Genomic DNA, 20,575 nt, shown 5'->3' with positions numbered 1-20,575 from the left:
AATATTCAGTCAGCTACTTCTCAGTGTCTTTGATTCAATCACAGTGAGCGATATTTTAGTGTGGTCCATGGCCCCACTTCGGGCCGTATGACAAGCGTGAATCTGACGTGACGCGCTCTCTTTCTTGCAGGTGCCGGGCAAGGCGTGGTCGGACGACAACTCCCAGCTGCCGCTGCCCGACATGGGCAAACTGTGCAGCCACAAGCGGAAGGCGGCGGAGGCGTCTTCGCAGCAGCAGCAGCCCAGGCCACCGTCCGCGGCGGCCTCCAAGAGAGGTAAGTGCCCCCCCTGCGCAAGTTTCCCTGGGAACCAACCAATGTCAGCGGGACATTGGCCGATGAACATTAACTATTGAATCATTTATTTGAACTTCAGATTTCGTAAAGATTATGCAGAAAGTTGTCTCGTTTTTTTCTCACCAAAATGGTCCAGCTTTAATGTTGTCGTCGGTCATACATTGAGTTTGTGAATGCCTCTGGTACTTCAATAGCATCGGCTCCCATCTAGACGGCATCAAACCTACAAATTTGTTAGGAATCGGCCTAAAGCCGTCCCAACGGGTCGTGTCCTTGTCAGTCTTTCCTTCAGCTCAGGTGTTTTGTTGTCAGTGTTTCATTGGTTGCTTTTGTTGGCCAAACGTTGGAAATATATCGCTTGTGTGCGTTTTTACTGCAGTTGCCGCGTACTCTGGATAACTGCCAGATGGAAGTCCGACCGCACGATGAGTCCTCGGTGACCTGAATCATCTCGTTGAATAAATGGGATGATTTTAATATAAATAATCTGAAAAGGTAGTATAAAACTTGAAGGACATCTGAACCTTAAGGAGTTTCGGAAGAACGCCCTTGTCTGATCAGATCACGGGTTGTACGATGATTTTCGTACCTTCCCTTACTTTCCAACTTGCGAAGGGGATACCATTATGATTTATTAATATCTCGAAAAATTATTTTTTTAATCCTTCTCGGTCTCGCCTTCATTTGTGGGGATTTCGTTTTGATGGACATCACGGCCAATTTATACCGTTCCGAAAGGACTTGTTTTTCTTTCTCGTGTAAAAGCTACTTTCATTATTTTTTAGCCTAGTGTACGTTCTCCCTTTCATTCCAATGCGTTGAATCCCATACTTTCTTGTACGGCCTAACTCCTTATTGTACGGCAACTGTCTTGAATTTACTTACTTATATAATTTAGTATTGAGGGTCCGAATTTAAAAGGACTCCTTTTTCCTCAAAATCCATTCCATCATTCTTTCGGTTTTATTTTGTAAATTATTATTAATGTTAGAATGAACAACCTCCGATTGTGTACGAGTCTGGGAAAAACTGTAGAGGTCGCAGTCCTCGCGTTCAGTCTTTCGTTAGTGGTGACGGATTGCTTCCCTTAAACTTGTGTCGTCATCTTGAAACTTTCGGTCTATTTAAGGTCGACCCTAGTCAATATTTGTGGCTCAAATTTTAAAATTTCGCGACAGTATTTTCTCCGATGATCTTTTTTTAATATTTGAAGCAGGAAAAATGTTAAACGATTTTAATTTCTCCTGGTGAATACTACTGATGAATATTTATCGGGTTCTCAGCCAGTTGGCTTATATAAAAGCATTAACCTGGCTGAGAACCCGAGAAATATTCATCAGGAAAAATGTTGACTTCCCTATAGTAATCTTCCCTATGTAGTCCGAAATTGTCAAGACGGCAGCGGAAAGCCGGGATCACGCGATCATTTTTTTCCGCCGAGCTGCAGAGGTAGCTTTCCTGGGACCGAAAAAGTGATAGCTCTAACCATCATTTTTTTTATCACACTGTCATTTTATTAAAAGCCAAGCGTGGCGTTACAATCGCTGAATGGCTGAAAGACGGCATCAGCGATGTTTTCAGCGACGGAAAAAGGGATATGCTGGGCGATGATAAAAGACGTGGGATTCCCATCCCTTGAGCCATCGCGGAAAATGATCGTTATTGCGACATCACTGGAGATATCGCTCGAAAGGGACGGGAAAAAAATGATGGTGTGGTTCAGGCTTAAGATTGATCGAATCAGCGAAAGAGACAAAAGACGAGGAGAGATGGAGGGATGTCCGCCTCTGCGTTGCGATGTCGTTTGGGAGTCGCCGGTCTGTCTGTCGCTTCGCAAGTGCTCTCGCCTGGCCGTGGGGAGCGACGCGCAGTGGATTTAGTGAGGGAGGAGGGTGGGTGGGTCGGTTGATGGGGCCTGGTATCAGCAGGGCCCCAACCACACCCTCGGGTGCGGCGTGTGTGTTGGGGGCGTATTGATTGGGGGAGGCGGGCCAAGGGGTTGGGCCGAGGGGGATGACCAACCAACCACCCACGGACGGCGTCCACCGCGGGACACCGTCCGCTGCCCACCTCTCGCAACGCTACTGCTGCAACCGAGTCATGGCACTTGGTGAAAGGAGTAAAAACAGACTTAGGATTCAGTTTTGCCGAGTGGAGGCCGAACGCAGAGCGCTAGCAAGTACCACGGTCAAATCTCCAAAAATGCAGTGAAACCGCTTGCGCACCTTGCTTAACGAAATTAGACTCCCTCTGTTGTCCGTTGTTGTACTCCGAGGCCACAAATGTGAAGATCGAATTTTGAATAACTTCCTTTTACGTGAGTCTTTAATTCTATTCAAATAAAATTTTTAATCGAATCAAACAACGTATAGAAAACTCACCGCTATAAAAGACTCAATTTACGGAATTAGCCAATCAGCTGTTCCTTTGATTTTCGTTCAAGTGATTTTTCCTCTTAAAATAAAAACAGCAGCCGTATAGATAATTGGTCTCCTCTCATTGTGGCGAAGAATGCACGATTGCTCTGATCTTTAAGTCGGGTAACATTTTACCCGAGTTTCTGGACCATTTACAGGAATTATTGATGATTACTTCCTGAAAATTTCCATTTCCGTTTTCCATGAATTCGCAATTGGAAATGCGCGTGTCAGTCGTAGCTGTTTTAAGTGTTTGCGGAAATACTTGACATTTTGTTTTTAAATATATATTCGTGCGTTCCACGTTCCGCCTCTCTTCTTTAGCAAATGTTACTCCCTCGCAATTAAATCGCTTTATCTAAAGACTTATTCCGTGGCTAATATTTTAGTCCCACTTTTCAAATCTTCTTCCCTTCTTATATCTGTTTAGTCCCTTATTCGTTACCATTCCAAAACAGTTGTCTTTAGAACGTCCCTCCATGCCTCTCTCTCTCCTATTCGCTTTTCATTTTTAATTTTACTCAACTAGAGGGCTTGCTTTTCGGGACTTTCTTTCCGATTGGTCTCGCTTCATGTCATCAAATCTTCCCAGTGCGTGGATTTCTAATTTTCCTTACGATAATTGGTGAAAGAAATTCTCGTCAGTTGCCGAGAGGGAAGGTCGCTGGATCAGTGATCGGATCACGGACCTTCGACTTCCTTGGTCACCGAAATCGCAGCCCTAGCTCTCCTGTATTGCCGTACATGGTGAACTTTAGATTGTACATTGGTATGTACAGCGGCCGAGAAAGTGGAAGGCCATGGTTCAAGTCCCGGTTGAGTGGACTTCTCTCTCATATTGACTCTTCATTGTGTCCGATCGCCTCCTTTCTCAGGGATAACATTTCCACCCTGGCATATTTTTTTCGAGCGCCCCCGCCCTGCATATTTAATTCTTTTCCATTAAAAGTTTCTCAAACTCTTATCTTAGGACGCATCCGGCCGACTCCAAACGTCTTTCGTCATCGCTCCCTTAAAAATTATGCTATCGCATTGAAAATTGTTTTAAGTAGACAGTGGTTAGCCTCTCATCTCAAATTCTTTGCCCTCAGTATTAATCAGATGCAACTATGGATTGTACAGAAACAAAAACATTGAGAAACGGGGAAATGGTGACAATGGTCTGTCTTCTCTAAATGCAGATGGTAACTTCAAGTTGATAACGTAAGTCTTAAATGAGCAATGTTTCAACAAAAAGGGCTAACTACGACCTGTTTAAACATTGGCTGTCATCTTGAATATTTAAGGGCACACAGTTTTTTCCAATGGCTTCGGAATTTATTTGGTTTGGGCAGCATTTGGCTTTATCGCAAATTTATAATTTGTACGTCAGTATTTTCTCATTTGTAAGGTTTTTATTTACATTCGTGGTACATAGGTATGTATGTAGTTGGCTAAAGTGTGCTGTAGCTACCCCGAAAACTGCTAGATGATAGCTTGAGTTTTAGATGAGCGATTCCTCAAGGGGAGACGAAAAGCGCGTGATGAGTTGGTCGCGGGGGTGGCATGCGCCATCGTTGTGCCCGTGCCATAGGGGTGGCGATTAGCCAGTGGCGTGGCATATGGAGGGGTGATTTGGGGGAGGGGCCGCACGGAAGCGTCGCGTGACTCTAGAAGGAGGCGTGATTGCGAGCTCACGTCCGGGCAATTGGCGTCACTCCCACACCTTCGATTTTTCCTGTTCCCGTTGATGAACTCCGCCAGCCCGTAGAACATTAATCATAGTTTGGTAATTTCAAATTATGTAGTCACATTTACGGCGAAGATGAATATTAAGGGAAAGAACTAAGGAAATGGTTTAGGTTTGAATGTCTTTCGGCTCAGAGAGCGAGCGCCCTGCTAATATGACTCGCAGTATGGATTTCGGCGGAGTATTGACTTGTTAACCCGTGTATAGGTACTCTCGTCTGTCCAAGACGAGAAAGCCATTCATGTTTTTATTTGCTCAAATTACCGTGATTAATTATATAGAGCCCTTTTTTGCACCAGGTTTTATGTAGGTACTAGAATCGATTTTCTTGAAGCCATCAGCAATTTAAATATTAGGCATATTACCCCATGCTTTCGTTTATTGTAAGAAGTAAATATCTCAAATTATTGATAAATGTTTGGATTGAAGATATTTGCAGCACCCACAAGGGACTTGAATTCGAATGAAGCTACAGTATTCTCTTATTCAGAGCCAAGAAACCCTTCGTTGACACATCTCCTCAATTTGAGGAAAAAAAAACAGATGGTTAACGAGTCAAAACTCCGCGGAAATCGATTCTCCGGGTCAAGTTACATGATCGCATTCACCGTTTTTGTCATAATTTTCTAAAGGTGAATAGATGCTCCATGTCTGCCAGGATTTACGATGGGATAGCAATGGATGACTGAATTGAACAGCGAAAAGCCGAGGAAACAAATTTTCAAAGTTCAGTGTGTGTCGGTCGGCTTGCCTGTGTCTCCGTTGAGGCTGTGATCCCATTGCTACCTTTCGCTAATTTTCCAAGCAGATCATCGGAGGACATCTCTCCTCCCACCCCACCTTTTTCCCCCACCCTCTTGGACTCATCTTTCTGCTCCTTTACTCCTGAATGTCGCAGGTATTGATGGTCTTCCTCGGTCAGTAATCTTTCGTCGACAGCTACGGCAAATTTCGTCTTTCTTTATAAGATGATACAACAATCGTCGCAAAAGTAACCGATCCCGTCACTGACTTGAGTTAACGTCCTCTAATTGTAGCAATGATAAACGCCAAAGAAGTGTCAATATCCAGCCTTTTTCGACCGCTTTTGGTCGGCATCCAGTGCTGGTGCACAATCTAAACTTTGCTTCCTCCTCCTCAAATATTTTCCAATTTTCAGGATTATGATTATGATTGCTTTCATCAAGCCATCATGTCTCATAATGCGGCCTACTAACTTGTCTCGTCTTCTGCTTAAGGTTTTTTAAAGACTTCCATTGTCTCCCTCTCTTCTTAGCACTTCCTCATTACGTACTCTGTCGATCCATTTTCTCTTCATCATTCTTCGGTAGCACGACTTTTCGAATGTTGACACTCTTGAATTAACTGCTGCTGTCGGTGTCGAATCCTCGCTTCCATAGAGAAACATACTCCTTACGTAGCATTTGATGAATTATTTCCTCATTTCCATACTAGTATTTTCATCTGTTAGGAGATTCTTCATGTAGAAAGCTCCCCTCGCTTATGCAAAACTGCTGAATTTTTCTTTCTTGCTTCGTCCGTCGTTGGTTATTCGGTATCCTAGGTAACAAAACTCTTTCACTTCTTCAAACTTCTGTTTTCCTAGCTTAATGTTTGAGCTTTTCTCCGCTCTGTTGCTGCATATCAATATCTTCGTCTTCTTTTTGTTGATATTCAACCGATAGCTTCTGCGTTCTCTCATTGAAAAACTTCCGAGAGAATGGCAGAGTGGAGAGGGTATTTTTGTCGTCGTAACTCCATGTGCTGTCGTAACTCGTCGTCGTAACTCCATGAATTGTTTCAATGAATTCGCGTTTTTTTTTGTGAGTGACTTCACGCCACTGCTTCACCATTTGCATGTTTCCTCAGTGCACCCTCACCACTCCGCACACCGGAGTGCCTACTTTTCGCGAGCGTTTTGCTTCGATCACCCAGCATGCTGTGCGCGCGCGTTTGGGTTTTCACGGACCCCCCTCATCCCGTTAGCAGCACCTAAACGGAGGGAGGGGGGCGGCCCTACTTCCCTCATCCCCCTCCCTCCCCCCATGATCGCATTTCGGATTCTAGGGGGCACTCATCACCGAGGTCCACCCACACGCAGCGAGCACTCTAAAGTGACTTTGAGTTCAGTCAATTCTTTGAATTTGTGTATTATGGCTGGTTTAGGGAAAGAAATATTGAAAATTAAATGGAAGGAATATTTAGCTGAATGGGTTCTTAAAGTAAATGACGCGTACCAGACTCCACCTATCCCTCTACAGAGAACTAACAAGTATGTGTCGTGCGCACATTGCTATAAAATTAAGTTTTTCCTCTGCTGTGTTGGTGCTGTGTCCGATGCTTATTTTTATGATATCCGTGTTATTTTACACCCAGAGATGTCTTCTTTCAGGAATCACGGTGTAATAACGGGAGAAAAACTCTGAAACTGATGATAAGCACACATCTTCCTTGAATTTCACGCTAGTTCGAAATCGACCGTGCCTTGCGCCAATGTTTCCCTTAATTTACCAAGACTTGGCGCTATTTTTCTTTGAACGCCGCCTTCGATCTATGGCAACTGTCTCTTCTCACGCTAAATGCTCCCTCCGGTTAGCTTTCGCTTAGTTGATTATCAATAAAGAATGTCCGGGTTCTCCGCCGAATCATTTCTCTGTCGACGTTTCTATATCCGAGTGTTCCATTTTCTTCGGGGTTTTGTGGAACGTACCTATGCATCATAATTGTAACTTAAGGCACCAAGGTCGATGTGGAGGAAATTTCCCATCCTATGAGGCTCCTAAGGAACTGAATAATGATGCAGTGTATCTTAACCAGTCGTCATTAATTTTTTTTATAAAAGTGAAAAATTGAGAACCATTCAGTAGTGCATCATTGTCGGTTCATTTCTTTAATGTGTTGACTCGAAGTGCGGATAATCCTGTCAAGTAATCGTTACCTCGGTTACTCTTACATGTTCTGGCACAGGGTTGATGACCCCTCCCCTCCGTCGCCGCGATCCCCTCCCCTCCAGCGCCTTTCGCGGGGGGCGGGGGAGGAATTCGGCGGAGGGGCGGGAAAGGGGGGAGGGTCATCAACCCCTTCCCCTCCACCCGCCCCTCCCCTCTCCCGCGGATTATTTCGACTCGACTCTCTCTCGAGCAGTGATGAGCCCAACTTCCATGATCCAATCCCACTCAATCAACGCCTTACCTGCCGCCGCTACCCCTCCTTCCGAGTAGCCGTGATGCTTTACTTTGTTACGATCGCTAGTACCCGTCACGAACACTGACTTCATACCGGTCGTCGGAGTCAGGGAAATAAAAATATTTACTGGAAGTCATATAAATGTCAGGGAATTATATTAGGGTCCGGGAAAAACTCCACAGGCGCAGAGAAAGTATGAAAGTGTTGTCTGGGCGCATGGATCGTTGTTGGAGTGGCGATGTGTGGTTTGGATCCGTCGTGGCTGGATTCCCACCTGGCTTCATTTAGCAATGTAGCATAACTTGATGCATTTTTCCATTAAATCGCTCCATGCCATTGGTATAAAGGCAGGGAAGATTAAAAAGTTGGCAATCAGAGAAAAGTTAGGGAAATTTAAAATGGGAAGTTGGTTAAAACCGCGGTGTGTGCCAATAGTGTGATCTTAGATGCTGCTCATTCCAATCTGCGTCACGGTTTTAATCGGCTCGTTCGCCTCTTTCTTCTAACTGTCTAATGCGATTCTTTTGAAAATGGAGGATCAGCATTTTCCCGTTTTTTTTCGATCTCCGCTTTTTTTACAGCTATCCTCGACAAATCCCTTTCGCTAATAATTTGATGGCGTTACACACTGCTGCCGACCTGGTCGCAACTTTTCGCTTTTGCATCCACTATTGTGAGGGATTCACTCCCTCAATCAATGCTCCTCCTTGCAGGGGCGGATCAAGGATTTTTTCTAAGGGGGGTCTGTATTTTGATATGAAAGTTAGTGGTAGATATTATATGATTGAGGCTCCGTAATACACAGACCAAAACGAGCATAATGATAGCCGTATTAAAAACCTTTTCTATTTTTTAAGCGTCTGGGGAAGGGGGGCCCGGGCCCCCCCCCCCCCCCTAAATCCGCCCATGCCTCCTTGCACGGGTAAACGAATCAAAATTCTCACGTCGTCACCCAAGGCCGTACCCAGGGGGGGGGGATCAAGAGGGATTGATTCCCCCCCCGCAATGTTAAAAAAATAAATTATTATTACCTATTTTATGCTCGCTTGGTGCTCAAACGACGATCTTATATAGCGGCGCAGTGACATCTAGTTGTGAGTGGTCACACTACGTACTATCACTACCCACGATTAGGTCTCTAGATAGCACGTGCTACGCCAACCACACAAGCAAGCAACGAAACTTCGGGGTCCTGTTCGAACTGAATTCAGGAATATTCGATAGGCTTAGAGAGTTTCGTTGCGCTGCGTCTACGAAATATGTAAGCGCGCTGTCAAGCATGGAGTTGCAGTTCCGTCTTGGATAGTGATCCAGTGCGACTTAAGTCAATAATTATCTAATTATAAGCGAAGTTTTAGGTGCGTAGTGCAGTGTGTGAAATAATAGTGCTGTGAATTAGTAGAGAAGTGAGTGACTTAATGATTTTTGCTAGGGTCCGTAATACGTGAAACTTGCGAAGTTTAATTTAACAATTATCTACCTGTTTAATATATGACTCGATAATCGATAGCTATTTTAATTTTGCATGATTTTACAGCACTGTATTTAAGGAAACATCGTTTCGGAGGTAAAAATGTTTGAAAAAAGGATCGCGAATCTTTATAGGTAGGTACATTTGTTGGTACCTACATAAATATGTTTGGATTTGTTTTGGTCAAAGCTTCAGTTTCGAAGATATGACGATTACCTAGGTACTTGACTTCTTATATTATAATTGTTACAGGTCTATTCAACATTTGAAAGGACAAAAAGGACGCAAGAAAAAAATATTTCAATATTTCTTTAATTTCTGACCCTGGCAGTGAAAATTCTACTGAAACTCAGTGTTCAAGTGTTTTCGACAGTGATTCAGGTACCAGTATTTGTACAAGTACTTGTGGCCCTTCTTAAACCCCCGTTGCCCAGACTGTAGATGATGTTTCTCATCATATTTTAGATTGTCAATATATTTCAAGTTCCCAGTAAGTAATGATAAAAGAAAACTAAAATTTCAAATGCAGTGGTTTGACCGCTATTCGTGGTTGGTTAATGCGAGTAAAGGGCAAGGTGCTTTATGCAAATACTGTGTATTATTTGCCACAGATTGGGCCGGTAAAGGCGCTCATCAACAGTTGAAATCCTTTTTTGCTCAGCCGCTTTCAAAATGGAAAGATGCTATACATGATTTCAAACATCAAAGTGAAAGCCAGTAGCACAAATCTTCTCTATTATTGGCTGATAATTTCTTGAAGGTTTTTACTAAATGCCAACCGAAGTCAGATTGATGCGGGGCGCAAATAGCTGAAAATCGGAAACGGCTCACTCCGATTATTGAAACAATAAAATTATGTGGACGTCGAGAATTGGCTCTGAGAGGCACATGCGACTCAAGTCCTATAAAAATCAATGGTCCTGAGCCAGAATCAAATGATGGAAACTTTCGTGCCATCTTAAGGATGAGGAGCAGATGTGGATACTCAAATTTGATAAAGCTCATGGAAAATATGACGTTAAATACTACCTACCTAAGCCCCACCATGCAAAATGAACTTATAGCACTTTTTGGTGAAATGGTACAGAAAAAAAATTGTACAAGCATTGAATTCTGCGAAGTTTTTTTCAGTCTTTATTGATGAAACTACTTCACGAAAAGAACAGCTGTCGATTTGTGTGAGATATGCCGAGCCGAAAGGTGATGGATTTATCCTGCGTGAAGATTTTTTAACTTTTGTCACAGTTGAGAATACTACAGGAAAATATTTAGCTAATGCAATATTATCTGAATTAAAATCTTTGGGAGTAGATTGAGAGTATTTGATCGAGAAAGGATATGATGGAATGTCATCGATGAACGGAAGTTGTACAACGTGTCGATTTAATTATTAAGACTATTGAAGATGTTGGCCAAAATGTTGATACAAAATTTGCTGACCTTTCAAGAGCGCGGAGTACTTGCTCAGAACTGTTAACGAGGAAATGAAAATTCCGCGTATAACAGCCCGCCAAGAACATAGGGCGAACTACAACACAAAATAACCTGAGATTTATTTCAGGATTACACTTTTGGATGATTTCATTGATCAGCTAAGTCAAGATTTCAAAATCATAAAGACACATTATCATCTCTCAATATTTTAATACCGTCTCTGTGTTGCAAAGAACAGAATAATCGTCGTAACTTTGAGCTCTGTAAAAAATACTTGAAATGTGACTTTGTAAATGCTGAATTAGACTTGTGGCGGATGAAATAGCAGAAAGAGTCTGAAATAGATCGCCCGACCCCGATTTGTGCTATTGAAGCTCTCGGAGAATGCAATGAGGCGTTATTCCAAATATTCACGAACTTCTAAAGATTTTGGTAACACTGCCTGTTTCCACATGTACTTCTGAGAGGACTTTCTCTTCTCTAAAATGCCTCAAAACTTATTTAAGAAACTCTACAGGCCAAGGAAGACTAAACGGTTTGGCCTTAATTTCAATCCATCGCAGAGTTGACATCGACACCGAGGAGTTAATTATTTTGTTCGCTGCTACGAAAGATAGAAGGCTAGATTTAATTTTATAATAATATGTTTATATTTTCCTTTAAGGGTTTGTAATATATTTAATCGTATGCGCTATTTTATTTATCTCATAAAAATAATTTTATGTCTACTATTCCATAAACCCCCCAAAATATTTTCTGGCTACGGCCTTATCGTCACCCGCCAACGTGACGCGTGGGCTGCAACGTAGCGTTTTCATTTTTTATAAGTTACGAGAGAGTGGTAGAGTGGGGAATATGCATTCAATCTTACCTTTCCCTTCCGCGTCTGCCGATTTCTTGCAATGAATTGTCTTGTCGCATCTGAGCGAACAAACCCGCTCCAATCTCTGGGCTTACTTCCGCGCGAACTTGTGCGAATTGTTTTGATTTCCCTAATCAAGATATGCATTTTTTATTTAATACTGACGCAAAAATTCGGAGGCCTTTCAATTTTTTGAGCTTGTTTTAACCGAAAATGATGAAAAACCGCTCGAATTGTGATCTATGTACTTCTATTGTCGATTATTCCTCAGCTCTTTCGTGCTTTTTCGCTGAGGCGGAGACGTAAAAAGCTAACCGTGGTGTAAGGAATTTTTTCTTTTCATAAACTTCTCCTTTGAAGTGGTAAAGTTGTTGGGGTAGATATAGCCGAGATCTCAGCCGTAGTGATTTCCATCAAATAAGTCGCAGGTTACATCTGCTTCTCAATCTCCGGCAGCGATATGTCAAGGCCTGGCTCGCAGCCATAAATTTGTTTCGGATTGTTGGATGTACGTCGAGTGATTAAAACTTGCATCCCCCCTTTGAGTGCCGATAATTGCGTGTAGACCACGAATATTTTTTTTCATCTTGGCAAAGCAAGAATTTATTTTAGAAATAAGTACGAATGCTATGATTATATGTGATGAACATTGTCTTCGCTTGGTGCAAAAAGTTTAGTGGTATGAGTTGATTATTCTGGTATAGTTGGCTATTTACTTATCTTTTTTTAACGTAGTAATTTTTTGGTGAGCGGAGAAGCCCCCCTTTCCTTGGCTCCGTGTCTGAAAGAGCATTACTATGTGAAATAGGTTTGGATTGTTATTGGTCGTATGTTAAAGAACAATGTGTTCACTTGGTGTAAAGTTAATGGCCTAAATTTAGTATTTTGTTATGGTATTTATATAATTATTGCTCCCTATTCAATATTGCTTGGTGTAATAGACCGTTATAGTAATCAGTTACTTTCTTAAAATGTTTTTCTGCTGGAAAATGTTATTTAAGGTAATTATGATTGCTAAGAAAATAAATATGCAGCATGGAAACAAGTGTGTATCCGAATGCTCCACGCTTATTTTTTTCTTTTCGATATCGACTCGGACGTATTCTGCGGAGCTTCAGAAGCTGTGAATTCTACGAGCTAGTCCTTCATCGTAGCTACTACGAAGGTTGACAGGAACCAGAATCAAGAGTAATTCTGTTCCGACTTCACAATGCTTGGTTAGTGCCCACAACGATTCAATTTGTTATAGAATGACGTAACGTATTCAATACTTCTCTCATGCCATACTCAGAACACTCTGACTTTCGTTTCCCTACGTGGGGAAACTGAAAGGGTAATACATGTTAGGAACTCTTTCGTGAGGTTTATCGATGGAATGAGACTTAACTAAGAGCTCTGTCTTCTGCCATTAGTATCTCTGGAAGTATCTGATTATGCACTATGGCAACTGCAACTACGCTGCTTTAATTGCTTTCATGTCACGAAAAAGAAGTCTGAGGAAGGGATGGCGTTAAAATGAAGGGATGAATGAATTGACGGAACAACAGTAGCTATTATATCGGAAGAGCCGTAGCTGGACTTGGCGATAATCCGTGACATTGAGAACTTCGCTCCTCGGTCATTTTATTCCAATAGCCGGCTTCTTTAAACTAATACAGCCCATTGAACTTCACAGAGTCCCAATGCCCCTGCTGGTAATTGACTCCAGGTTGAGCGGAAACCAAACTATGAACTCGGGTTTAATTTGGTGGAATGTTTCAATCATGATGATAGAGAACACACAAAATAGTTGCAACTATCCACAGATCGATCAAACTGTTTCAGCTGATAGCTGTCATTCTCAAGGTCCACTTAAATCTTGAGAATGGCGGTTATGCGTCGAAACCTAGGTCAGTCTTAAGTTCCATCAAATTGTGGAAAATTACAAAATTTTGTGTGCTCCTCTATCATCATGATCGGAAACCGTTGGTGTTGATTTAATATGCGTGAATGTTTCTTTGGTCAGTAAATAAATCTACATTTACATGCTTCCCCGCAAGGCGCCTCAATAGGTCTGTGGCTTAGGTGTTAGGACACCAGCCGTTTACAAATAAAAGGAAATGCTTTGACGAAGTTTCGCCTAGCATTTATTTAAGTCTTTTATTGTTCGGGAGAAAAACAAAGTCGCGTACCGATCCGTTGGGCAAAAAAATCTCTCTTAACATGTCGTTTCTGTCGGACCTGAAAATATAATGGGGTTCTAATAAGATTTTACCCGTGTCTCTCAGAAAGACAGTTATTCTTAATTGTTCAAGCAATCTCTGCGTAGCATCCGAGTCTCTCGCGGCTCCCCGCATGTAAACATAAGCTACGCGTATTCGAGCACGCGCCCCTCTTGGTCTCTCTTGGTCGTTCACTAATTTTATTCTGCCATTAATTGTGATAGAAGGATTGAAAACTATTGGGAGTCACCTGCGTCGTGTTGAGTGGAGGGGAAGAAGCTTTGGTCTTTAGCTTCAAGACGCGGGTCAACCCAAAAGCTTTCAATTATTCACATGAGGCCGTGAAAGTGTTATCCATTTGATTGTAATTGTGATAGAGTTTGGAAAATAAGAGACCCTTATTATTCCGTTATTAAGCCGACCCCTACCTCTCGAGATATTCGCCGGGAAAAGTCGGGTGAGTTGACGTCGTGACGAACTCACGCCGAACTTGTCTCAGCTTCACAGCCTCTGTACATCGGCTTAGCTTGTTTCATTGTTGCTTACACTCGTGTGAGCGATTCCTTCCATCGGTGAAAGATTTTCTCGGATCAAGTTAATAAACTGGGCCCAAAAATAATAATTTTCGTTGTTACTCATCTTTCTCTCTTTCCACCGAGTTGTGATCTCGGGTCTAAGGGAACGACCCTAGAGCAGCGGACCCCTCCTCTCTTCCCCCCCCCCCAATTATTCGCCTCTGACACTTGCTATTACTCAATGCCTTCTCAATTTTGGCTTCCTCCGTACTTGACTAGCGCGCGTTTCCACACCGTGCCTTGTAATCCTGACCACACGTTGCGTCCCGTATTAATCGGCACTGATTTCGTTTTTTGATCATGCGTGCTTGAAGGCCCGGGTGTTGTGTCAACAGGTTGCTGCTCCTCAGATCTTTGAGGTCGAGTGGACCGCTTTAGCTGGCAGTGACTGAATCTAGAGTTGTTCCTTTCCTCCCAATGGACTGCATCTCTCCATCCTGAACAGCGCAGGAGCGTGTCAATTGGGAGGGTGGTGTCTCTCCCGTAATTCCTCGAAAATACCAAAAAATTGTAATCATTAAGGTCCGATGCTCGTTTTTATTTCACCTACTAGCTATGTGAAAAGTAATAGGAGAATATCTGAAAGACACTCGATTAAGGAGACGAATTATGTACCGCTAGTGGAACCGAATTTTCGTGAATACCAATTTTAAGTACAGTCAGGGTTCCCACTCAACCGTGAAAACATTAAAACCGTGAATAAGCCGTGAATTTCGTCTACCGTGAAAAAACCTGGAAATAGCCGTGAACCTCGTCATGAAACCTTAGAAATCTCTCAAACTTGATTGTAGAACTACGATAGACGGATTAAAAGAAAAAAATGGATATTTCAATCATGTTTCAAGGCCGAGTCACGTGCAGATACAGATGCAAATGCTGTCCGCGCATTGACCTGCACACGTGTATTCGAAGCGCAATTATTAATTGGTCCATGTGCCATGACATCACATTGACCTTAAGCATGTGATTGACATTAGACGTTAACCCTGGCAAAAAATCAGGCACTTCTTCACTTCCCTGCCACCCTGCTCTCTCCATTTTCCCACTCACAACCTTTAGTCGGACCTGAATTTTGCTAGCTATAGGTGAAGTAGTTAGAGATAGCACTTTCATTGCTGCGTTTGCATTCAAGGCATCTTTTGCGTTTGTTACATTTTTAGTTAATGTCCGGCCGATGATTTTTACGTGATCAATATTTCTGCCTAAAATGCCTTGTCTATAAACCGTGAATTTGATGACATATAGACCGTGAAAACCTGGAAAAAACCGTGAAATTTATAATCTAGTTAGAGTGGGAACCCTGACAGTTAATTTTAACGATACTCGCACCCTTGCTTGTAATAAAATGTACAAACTATGCCTACAGAGTATGATTAACATTACTATGTAGTCTTCATCACAACCAAGAATACACTAATCGTTTAGCTGGACTCGGAGATTTCGGTATTCGCGAAAATTGAGTGCCTTTAATTATTGGTAAGTTACCGCAAAGGCGCCACGCGAACCTCCCCTCCATCCGTAGAAAAAGACAGACTTAATCCGTCCCTGGCCCTGTGTTCCTTGTGTCTTAGCAATTTGAGTGGTAATGGAGGAAGGAATCACATTTTGAAAAGCCTCGGGGGGATTCTTTTCATGCGACTGCTTCGTCGAATACTTTCCCTGCGTCCGACGACCATTTCCTCTCGTGTGACGATTTTCATCTCCGCTCGAGGAAATTCGACGACGCCTCGCTTTCTCTCTTTCCTCAGTCGAGAGTGCCAGTGAGTTCGAAGAATATTTTTGGTCTCGATATCTTGTTTATCCGAAGGAGGGTCGTTCGTTATTACGAGACCAGTCGCTCCTTTCTCGCGTTTCGAACCGGGTGAGGTGAGTGCATGAGAGTTTGTGTGAGGATGTTGGCAAAGCATCCCGACGAAACGTCCCCAACCGTCCAATCGCAGACCCCAACGCTCGCTCGTTTCATGCACGTGCGATTCCATCCATCCAGCCACATGTTCCATTAGTTCTCGGCGGCGTCCTATAGATATGTGTGAATCGGTGTGTACGGAATATGTTGGGTACCTGATGGACACCGCATATCACCGAACACCTCCACGACCCGAATCGGTTTCATGCGTACTTCTTCTGAAAGGCGCGATTTCGAGTAGGGATTGCAACGATTAATCTATTATTGATATGATAGTGAGTAACCAATTAATTGAATGATTAATCGACTTTGATAAAATTAATCGAAATAATCAAGAATCGGAATTAATGAAGAATTATTTATTTTTTATTGAAACTGTGGCTTTATATTACGTACTTCATTTGTTAGGAATGAGCCTGGAACAGTATCCACATTTCTTAAAGAGAAGATGCTTTCGGAATTTTAACCGACGATTTTGCCAAGCTGAAAATATGTTTCTGCCGGCTGTGGCAACTATTTTCGATCCCCGATTTGAAAAGATACATCTCTAATCCTCAAGCTGTAGCGTCGGTCCTCAAAAAGATCAGAACGGAAATAGCGGATTTCGGAACTACTGTTGCAGAATCAGGTGATACATCAGTATCTGGTGCTGAGGACTTCGATTTATGGGCACCACACAAGGCTCCCGTTCACAAAAAGAAGAATTTCTACAGCAATGCAAATATTCATCCTAAGGATGAGGTTGCGTTCTATCTTAATTCGTGAGTTTTAGGACTGAAGGTGAATAAAATTGAAGCACGCGAAGATATGAAGTTAATTTATCCGAGGCTTAATGAACTTAGCAAAAATATTGCCATCTTATAGGTACTTCCGTACCAGATGAACGATTATTCTCAAAAGCTGAAGCGACGGCTAATGAAAAAAGAAACAGACTGACTAACAAATGCTGTCAAAAATATTGTTTCTGAACTCTTGCTTAGATGGAGGATTTTTTAATGTGGAGATTTCAAATGACCAAGATTAAAGAATGTTTGTATTTTTTACCTCATAATAATTTAAATAATTTCATGTAACTTACTTTGTAATTGTTTAAAAAATATCAAAGTTTTGTTGTTGCTTTTCAATTAAAAATCGTGCGTGTTTACCCATGGTTTACCCTGACTGAATTATATCATCTACAATCGATTATAAAATAATCTATTTATTGTCGACCAATTAATCGAAGAATTGGGAGCAGCTTTTCGATTAATCAGATGATTGATTAATCGATTAATATAATCTTTTTGCCATCCCTAGTCCAGGGCACTCAATGCAATTGTGCCGTTCACACATGCCTGGTTCAGTTTCGTTTGTTGTCTATGGTATGCCCATTTCTGCCTACAAATTTTTTCCAGGTATTTGATGCGAATCAGAGGGTAACACCTACAAAATCACTGGCACACTATAAATACTGTGTCATAAAATACAATAAATTATATCGTAGAATCGTAGCGGTAAAATAACAATAAATACGCAAATAAAATTTTTAAACAAGTTAATATCCCCATCGTGGCCAACGCAAACCTGATTGGAGCCGCGTACGCGTGATAAGGTTAACTCGTTTTTGACTGACACCGGAATCGAGTCGAAAACGCAACGTCAGCCGCAAACATGAGAAACGAGTCCAACCCGGTTGGAAGCCCGAGATAAAGTCACCGGGAAAATCGTAGATCCTTTAATGGATCGTGCATTAGCGTAGAAATTACTCCAGCCCTTATTTTCCCTATGTGCTCTGTGACCTCTATTTTCGCTGTCCAAAACTGGCTAAAAGCTGAGTTATCCATTAAGTCCTTCTCCCATCCATTCTTTCACGTAACATTTAAGCCATTGATCGTTAAGTGCGTTCTTGTCAAGTGACTCCGTTCGTGAGCTATTTCCGATCCCTGGAATGAACTGCTCACCTGACCTAGGTGAGCAATAGTGGGTTTGCTCTCCGCTCTTTTGCAGGCACTTCAAAACGATCATCAGAACGGTAATCAACGAGCATCAGAACACTTCCGTCTTCGTTTCTTGTTTTTCTATCGTAATCGCATTTGGAAACATCAAACTTGGAAGAAGTATGGCAAATTCGTGAAAAGGCAAACCCACTGCCCTTGTGTTGTTTGCCCGAGAAGTACGCTCGAAAAGGCTGGCAAGTTTCCAAGTCGCCGTGCGTTTCTTTCCTTCCTCTATTTGCCGATTTAACATATGTTTTCATGCAAATTTTTCTAGGCTCTAAAAATCATGAGTTTCATTTCAATAATCATTCATCTTGATTATTCTTTGAAAAGGATTTTTTCTGTCAGAGTATTTTTATTAGTGTGTATATTTCATTCCAGTTTATTTATATGGCATTTTACTGTTTTTTTTTCTCATTTTGCTCTTACAATGAACCTTTTTTCTTATAGTTAGGTATATTTCTGATTTTTTGTTCATTTTTTTTTGTAGGCATGAAAATAAAAACTCTTTGATTTTTTTGTAATGTATTGCCCCCACTTTGCACTGGTTATAATAAATTAAATGCTTATGAAAAATAGACCATTTTGTGTTCAAATGCTCCATTGTATATCCTCTTCAAAAATCTTTTGAATATACTCCCCTTATGAAGAGGTCAAATTGATTGCCAATTGGAAGGAAGTTTTGTGAGTCATCAGCTAGGAGAAAAAGGAAAATGATGTTAGTTTTAAAGAATTAACTGGCATGGAACATGGTGTAGACAAGTATGGCTAAGGTCAGCGAGGGCTTTATATGGCCAAATTTTGTTCACCATGGTATGTCTGTGTCAAAGAATCTCATCTTTCTGGATGGCGGTCTTTTGAATTTTTATAATAATAATGTAATAATGCTTCATTTGCCATGTTATATCCAGTGAAGTATATGTTTTTGTGTACTTGAACCCTCCAGCCTTTGTGGTTGTGGGGTAAATTCATGCTTGCCAATCCAGGGGTTGCAGTTTCGAATCCCGTGTGGATGGGTTCTTCCCCTATCCACGAATTGGATGTATGTGCATGTCCTTCATTTAAATTGCAAGATAAGACTTCTTAGTCCTAAATTGGGTTGATCAATAGAGAGGTAGAAATAACTTTTGAGATTCATTCTAAGGCTGTGTGGTACTTGCTGAACTTATATACTGATTATAGGATGGAACATATCGATGGCTAATTTCTAACAACACATATCTCACTTTCGGCCGGTTTGACACAGGTTTCTTAATCAAAGCTTAATAACATTAAAATATTAAATACAAGCGAAAAACAACTCTTTGTTTGCAAATGAATTCCTCACACCCCACCTTCACTGGGATGGTTAATCAAAGCTTGTCTGTAATTTTTATTGAACTTAAGAATTCGTTCAATTAATTCTTTAGTTCCAATTTCTTTTATCGTTTTTTTATTGGAGTTTTCTCTCATGAATAGTTTTTTTTCGTAAACTGTGAGTAGCAAATTATTTTCAAGTGACCTCTCTATATTAATTGTTTTTCTGTGAATGTTTTCAGAACTGTCTAGTGTGCCAACTACAGCCAAGAAGAAGAAAAGGAAAGCAGGTAGTCCTTACGAGGGTGCACCTCCGCCCCAGATGTTTTCCACCAAGGACCAGCAAGGAGGTGTCCTTGGGCCAAACGCTTTAATTCAGACATTTCCTCGGCCATTGCTCCAGCCTCACCACCGGCTTTCTTCTGTTGGAACGGCAACTGTTGCTGGCGGGCCAATGGTCACTGAGTCACATTCAGCTGTAATGAATTCACAATTTCAGTTCCAGCAGAATCAGCGTCCTATGACACAGGTTGGGACATTTTTCGTTTCATTTCTAAATCTTCATGAAAGGCTTAAAGTAATTTTAAATTTTTTTCTTTCTGTGTAGTCTTCTTTTTTTTCTAAATCGTTATACTTTGGGCTCAAAATTTTGAACATATTGTGTTATTTTTGTGGCGCTAAAGGGCTACACAAAAACTAGCTCAAGCACAATCACAACTGGTTTTTTACAATAAATGCATTATGACTTCTGTGGGACAACATTTATAAGAATGTACTGGTATGGCATGCATAACTATTTTTCTAATTTACCGTCTTCAATACAACTCATTCAAAGCATAGTGGTAATTTTCCATCAATAGTTGAATGTTTTCATATGATAATTTTGGCTCCATGGTGGAAATATGTAAATGGTAATAATTAAACCCATGTAAATCATCAGTTGTATGAATTTGGTTCTGTTGATAATTTTTCATGTTCATGTTTCCTTGTTATTAAGAATTGGATTGGTGCATGATGTTTTGCAGTACGTTATTGGCTAGCCATATGGCAACTGTTAAGTACATACATAGTGCATTTGTTGGAAATATGAAAAATTCCTATGGAATAGAAAGCATGTGTTTTATGCACTCAAGTACTAGATGCTTCCTTTTTGTGATTTTTTTGTGTTATTTAATTGAAATAATTTTTTTTGAAGAAGTATTTAATTTTGTCTTTTCCTCTTTCCA

The 20,575-nt window shown here is 41.4% G+C and overlaps 1 protein-coding gene across 2 annotated transcripts in view; it reads left to right on the top strand.

Annotated features, from left to right (window-relative positions):
- LOC124172730 overlaps positions 1–20,575 on the top strand; it is a 136,692-nt gene that overhangs the window by 90,893 nt on the left and 25,224 nt on the right. For both annotated transcript variants that reach the window (XM_046552203.1, XM_046552211.1), the window contains exons 4-5: positions 131–275; positions 19,592–19,878. In XM_046552203.1, coding sequence (XP_046408159.1) covers positions 131–275; positions 19,592–19,878 — 432 coding nt within the window. The remainder of the gene's footprint in view (positions 1–130; positions 276–19,591; positions 19,879–20,575) is intronic.

The sequence above is a fragment of the Ischnura elegans genome, chromosome 1, assembly GCF_921293095.1.
Source record: "Ischnura elegans chromosome 1, ioIscEleg1.1, whole genome shotgun sequence".
NCBI lineage: Eukaryota > Metazoa > Arthropoda > Insecta > Odonata > Coenagrionidae > Ischnura > Ischnura elegans.
This window is presented reverse-complemented; position numbering and strand designations above follow the sequence as displayed.